This window comes from Mandrillus leucophaeus, unplaced genomic scaffold, assembly GCF_000951045.1.
Source record: "Mandrillus leucophaeus isolate KB7577 unplaced genomic scaffold, Mleu.le_1.0 Scaffold37, whole genome shotgun sequence".
NCBI classification, from domain to species: domain Eukaryota; kingdom Metazoa; phylum Chordata; class Mammalia; order Primates; family Cercopithecidae; genus Mandrillus; species Mandrillus leucophaeus.
In genome coordinates this window covers 2,154,694-2,161,121 of record NW_012103920.1, presented here as the reverse complement: position 1 = coordinate 2,161,121, position 6,428 = coordinate 2,154,694, and the positions used below count along the sequence as shown (strand labels likewise).

Genomic DNA, 6,428 nt, shown 5'->3' with positions numbered 1-6,428 from the left:
GCATTCCTGTAGTCCCAGCTGCTCAAGAGGCTGAGGTGAGAGGATCGCTTGACCCAGGGGGGTCAAGGTTGCAGTGAGCTGTGATGGTGCCACTGCACTGCAGCCTGGGTAGTGGAATGAGACCTTATCTCAAAAATAAAGAAAGTAAAAATAAAGAAAAATAAAGTACCTGAATTGTTTTCTGTCCTGCTCCGTGGCCACAGGAAACACCCTGTCGAGGACACAATCTCCAACATTGATGGACAGCCAGGAGTTGCAGAGGAAATACCACTTCCGGTCCATCGCCAGGTCATAGACCAGCACGCGGCTCACATACCTGGATAAGGGACCCATGGTTTTTAGGATAAGGTGGAGCAGGGGAGGAGGCTTCCTTGGACATCACCACGGTAACAGCTTTGCAAACATGAACCCAAAGAACAAGAGCTCCTCAAAAAAAGAAACCATATTTTTCTTTGTTCTTGGTGCCTTAATCAAAATTGGCCTCGCATGAGGAGTTCAGCCACTGTAGAGAGCCAGCTCTGGGAAGCTGCCATGTTTCCACAAAGACGCTGCAAAAGGGTGCATTTGGAGACCATTAACCTGTACACATGGCACCAAGCTCAGGGCCAGCATCCAGGCATGAGCAAGTAAAGCCAAATTGTCTAAAGTGTATGTGTGTATGTGTTCAGGCAGGTGCAGGCTGGAGTACGCAGAACATGGTCCTCTCTGGCGTTTCTTTCTTTCTTTTTTTAAATTTTAGACAGAATCTGGCTCTGTCACCCAGGCTGGAGTGCAATGGAGTGATCTTGGCTCACCATAACTTCCACCTCCCAGGTTCAAGTGATTCTCCTGCCTCAGCCTCCCGGATAGCTAGGATTACATTTATACACCACCACACCCGGCTAATTTTGTATTTTTAGTAGAGATGGGGTTTCTCCATGATGGTCATGCTGGTGTAAAACTCCTGACCTCAGGTGATCCACTCACCTCGGCCTCCCAAAGTGCTGGGATTACAGGCGTGAGCCATCGTGCCCAGCCTCCTCTCTTGCGTTTCTAACCAAAGAACCACCATCTATCTTGGGCTGAGGACTTTGTGGGTATCATCAAACCTGATTTAGGTCTTTGAGGTATGGGGAAGAATTGACATTATCTTGCCTGTCCTGTGATGTCAGATCGAGCAGCGGTTTTCCCTGTTGCTATATAGCCAACAAGAACAGCAATGATGGCTGGGCGTAGTGACTCGCGTCTGTCATCCCAGTACTCTGGGAGGCCAAGGCGGGCTGATCACTTGAGGTCAAGAGTTCGAAACCAGCCTGGCCAACATGGGGAAACCTCATCTCTACTAAAAATACAAAAAATAAATAAATAAAAATTAGCTGGGCATGGTGGCGCATGCCTGTAATCCCAGCTACTCGGGAGGCAGAGACAGGAGAATCACTTGAACCCAGGAAGCAGAGGCTGTGGTGAGCGGAGATTGTGCCACTCTACTACCAGCCTGGGTGACAGAGTGAGACTCTGCCTCAAAACAAAACAAAACAAAACAAAAAAACCCGTAATGATAGCAACAGCCACTCTTCACTGAGCATTTACTATATAGTGGGGGCTATGCTAAGATGCTCTCGACATGCATTTTCTCATTTCAGGAAGGGCAGCCCTGTAAGAATGCAAAAGCCACCTCTGTCAAGGTCACAGGCTCTTCTGTGGCAGCTGGCATCCAGTGATGCAGTGCCTACAGAGATGAAGACCTGGGTGTTCCAACCCAACGTGGGACAGCCCCAGAGCTGCCCAGTGGCGGACCGCACTGCTGTTGGGCTGCATCACAGGTCGACTTTTCTGCCATTCTGCCTCCTTCCCTCCTTTCCCAGGTGCTGGTCCCAGGGCCCTGTAATAAATACCCTGCGTATGCAACTCCGTCTTAGAGCCTACTTCCCGGGAGCAACCTACAGCGGCCGCACTTAAGATATTAATGCTGGCCGGGCGCGGTGGCTCAAGCCTGTAATCCCAGCACTTTGGGAGGCCGAGACGGGCGAATCACAAGGTCAGGAGATCGAGACCATCCTGGCTAACCCAGTGAAACCCTGTCTCTACTACAAAGTACAAAAAACCAGCCGGGCGAGGTGGCGGGCGCCTGTAGTCCCAGCTACTTGGGAGGCTGAGGCAGGAGAATGGTGTAAACCCGGGAGGCAGAGCTTGTAGTGAGCTGAGATCTGGCCACTGCACTCCAGCCTGGGCGACAGAGCGAGACTCCGTCTCAAAAAAAAAAAAAGATATTAATGCTTAGTCCCGTAGGTGAATTCAAGTGCTATTGTTTTTCTAAAGCCACCAGCTACTGACGGGTGGTCAGACTGGACACCACTCATCTGGGTCTCTCATTTTGGCCTCAGAATGGGGAGAAACTTGCTCCAAACTTGCCAGCTGTGTGACCTTGGGCAAGTCACAGGTTGATGCTGCAAAAGGGGTAAGGGTGGGGCTAGCACTGAAGGTGAGGCTGGCTGTAGCTTCTAGTCCTTCTCCTAGCTACTGATCCAGTTTGTGTGGACCATGAACCAGTGGGCTTTTCTGACCCTGGGTTTCCTCGTCTGTGAAACAGAGATCATTCTATGTGTCTTGCAGAGGCTTGTGAAGATCAGGAAGGAGGCAAACGTACAGTGCCCAGCCCTGGGCCTGGCACTTCATAGGTTCTCATGGTTTGTCTGCCCCCAGCTCACCAGGATGGCCGGTCCCCTGAGTTGTCATGCCACAGCCGGAGGCTCCGCAGTTCCCCCAGGGGGAACAGGGTGGAGAGAAGGAAGGCATCCACTGCTCCTCGCTCAAAAACCGGAGTGTCGGGATCAGACAGGTGGTGGGGTTCACTCTCTCCATCCAGGCCATACAGGGTGACAGTCACCTGAAATCCAGAGACTAGGAGTGGGCAACTCCACAGTGGCATAGCAGGGCTGGGTGGGACGTGCTGATCAATCAGTGGATCTTGCATGGGCAGGTACCTTTGAGGATGTGGCTGCCCCTCGTCGGTGTCCTGTGTAGACTGTCACCAGGTAGTGGTACTGAGCAAAGGGATCATTGTCTTCCAGCACTGTAACCTTCACCTGAAGAGAAGGGCAGCATTAGGAAGGCCTTGCTCAGTGGGTTCCTGCATCACCCACCAGCCAAGAAGGAGCTGACGATTCGTGACAATCATGAGTTGGGCAAAGCAAAATTACATGTGCCATTTATTCATCCCCTCGGGTGAGAACTGTTCTTCATAAAAGCAGGGTTTCAAGTGCAAAACACTGGGAAAATTAAAACGTGAAGTACGTTCTTTTCTTCCTCCTGTTTTGTTTTGTTTTGTTTTGTTTTGAGACAGGATCTCGCTCTGTTGCCCAGGCTGGAGTACAGTGGCATGATCTTAGTCACTGCAACCTCCGGCTCCCAGGTTCAAGTGATTCTCCTGCCTCAGCCTCCAGAGTAGCTGGGACTACAGGCGTGCGCCACCATGCCTGGCTAATTTTTGTATTGTAGTTAGAGACAGGTTTCACCATGTTGGCCAGGCTGGTCTGAAACTTCTGACCTCAAGTGATCCGCCTGCCTAAGCCTCCCAAAGTGCTGGGATTACAGGCGTGAGCCACCACGTCTGGCCCCAAAGTACATTCTTTATGAGATATGACCCCCATGTAGTTAAATTGGAAATGAACTTGATAAGCTGAGAATATTGAATGTTTGACCTGGTGAACCGTACAAACTCTGTACACAATGTATGATTTCTCATAACATTTGTAACCAGGTGGTGTTTCTGAGGGAATTTTAAAGAAATGAAACATTAAGATAGTTTAGCAACAAATGAACTCATGGAGATAGAGAGTAGAATGATGGTCACCAGAGGCTGGGAAAGGTAGCGGGGGCTCGAATCAGGGGAAAGACAAGGTGGTTAATGGGTACAAAAATTAGAAAGAATGAATACGATGTAGGCCAGGTGCAGTGGCTTATGCTTGTAATCCCAGCACTTTGGGAGGCTGAGGCAGGTGGATCACTTGAGATTAGGAGTTAGAGACCAGCCTGACCAATGTGGTGAAACCCTGTCTCTACCAAAAACACAAAAATTAGCTGGACATGGTGGCTGGTGCCTGTAGTCCCAGCTACTCGGGAGGCTGAGGCAGGAAATTGCTTGAATCCGGGAGGTGGAAGTTGCAGTGAGCAGAGATCACGTCACTGCACTCCAGCCTGGGTGACAGAGCAAGACTCCCTCTCAGAAAAAAAAAAAAAAAGAATGATCTAGTATTTGATAGCACAACAGGGTGACTGTAGTCAATAATAACTGTACATTTAAAAATAACTAAAAGAGTATAATTGGGTTGTTTGTAACACAAAGGATAAATGCTCAAGGACATGGATACCCCAATTACCCCAATGTGATTATGACGCACTGCATGCCTGTATCAAAATGTCCCATATACCTCATACATATATATATGCCTACCATGTACCCATAAGAATTAAAAAAATTTTTTTAAGAATTTGGCAAAAAGAAAATAAAAAGAAATTAGCCAGAGTTGGCCAGAGGCTATAGTCAACTCCAAGATTTTCTGTCCAGATCCCCTCCCACGGAGGGTTCATTGCCTCAGTTGATGGGGTCAAAAATGCAACAGCTACCTCTGTTGAGATTGTGCCCCCTTGGGGCAGCCAGCACCCAATGACCAATTGGCAGAGTGTCTGGGTGTGGTCAAGACCCAGGGCATCTCAACTCGACTTGGGACAGCTCCGGTGCTCCCCAGGAGCTGGGCCGCGCTGTCACTGGGCTGCATCACAGCTCAGCTTCTTTCTCTGCCCATGCTGCCTCCTTCCCTCTCTTCCCAGATGCAGGTCCCAGGCCCCCTTACTACACACCCTGCACACTCTGCATGCTCAACTTTGCCTCGGAGTCTGCTTCCCGGGAACCAACCTACAGCAGAGGCACTTCAAGTATTAATGCTTAATCCCTTGGGTGAATCAAAGACAGCAGTATCAGTGCTGAAACTATTATCTTATTAAATTTAACCCACATGAAATTCTGAGTGATGTTGCTTCGCGGGAAGGGGTGGGAACGGAGAGACTTTCAGAGCTCTGTGGCAATGCAACCTTGCATTCATTCATTACCTCTTCTTCAGATAGCCATAAATATTGGCTGAAGTCCTACTATGTATGTGTCAGGCATACGGCATATATTGGAATTTTTTTTTTTTTTTTTTTTTTGAGATGAAGTCTTGTTCTGTTGTCCAGACTGGAGTGCAGTAGCATAATCTTGGCTCACTGCAACCTCCACCTCCCGGTTTCAAGTGATTCTCCTGCCTCAGCCTCCTGAGTAGCTGGGACTACAGGTGCCCACTACCACGCCCGACTAATTTTTGTATTTTTAGTAGAGATGGGGTTTCACCATGTTGGCCAGCCTGGTCTTGAACACCTGACCACAGATGATCTGTCTGCCTTGGCCTCCCAAAGTGCTGGGATTACAGGTGTAAGCCACCATGCCCGGCTGGAAAAAATCTTAAGTAGACAAATACACTCTTCCCGTGACGCCTAATATTATTTGAAAACAATGGAGTTTTCCCCAGGATGGTGTACACAGCACCAGTGGTTCTCAGCCTCACCTTGGCTTGATCCTGAGCGTCCTTCCTCCTCGCCCAGATCACCACCAGCACGTAGACCACGCACAGGCAGCCCACAGTGGTCACGACCACAGGGTTGTCCTCGAAGGTGGCAAAGAGCTCAGCAGTCTGGTGGATGTCAATGGCATTGGGCATCACCAGGAATGTGCTTCCGAAGAAGGTGAGGTGGTTGCAGAGGCAGTGTGTCTGGTAGGAGCTGGTCCGAGGCCCCACCTGCAACCCATAAAGGGGCCATCAGTGGAGACACTCGGGAAGCTCAACCCCGGCTTGCTGGAGCTCAAGGGAGAACGGTATTCCCTTTGAAGGGTGCACACTATATTGGTGTGTGGAGTGGGAAGACCGCTGGGAGACCAGCTTCAAAAGCCCCTTTTGATCTTTTTTTTCTTTTTCTTTTTTTTTTTTTGAGACAGAGTCTCACTCTGTCGCCAGGCTGGAGTGTAGTGGAGAGATCTTGGCTCACTGCAATTTCTGCCTCCTGGGTTGAAGCAATTCTCCTGCCTTAGCCTCCCAAGTAGCTGGGATTACAGGCATGCACCACCACACCCAGCTAATTTTTTCCATATTTTTAGTAGAGACGGGGTTTCACCATGTTAGCCAGGATGGTCTCAATCTCCTGATCCCGTGATCTGCCTGCCTCAGCCTCCTAAAGTGCTGGGATTACAGGAGTGAGCCACCGTGCCTGGACAATATTTTCTGTTTAATTAAAATATGCAAATAATATTATTTATAATATTTTTGTATCTATCATTCTCAGTGGACAACTGTGTATATGCTGCCAGTCTGCTTTGCCTTTTTTTTTCTTCTTCTTCTTCTAAGACAGTATCTCATTCT

General features: G+C 49.1%; 1 protein-coding gene across 1 annotated transcript in view; it reads right to left on the bottom strand.

Annotated features, from left to right (window-relative positions):
* PKD1L2 (polycystic kidney disease 1-like 2) overlaps positions 1-6,428 on the bottom strand; it is a 139,916-nt gene that overhangs the window by 49,695 nt on the left and 83,793 nt on the right. The window contains exons 25-28 of the mRNA XM_011990120.1: positions 5,580-5,810; positions 2,964-3,065; positions 2,688-2,866; positions 170-316 (exon numbers count right to left, since the gene is read on the bottom strand). Of these exons, the coding sequence (XP_011845510.1) occupies positions 170-316; positions 2,688-2,866; positions 2,964-3,065; positions 5,580-5,810 (659 nt within the window). The remainder of the gene's footprint in view (positions 1-169; positions 317-2,687; positions 2,867-2,963; positions 3,066-5,579; positions 5,811-6,428) is intronic.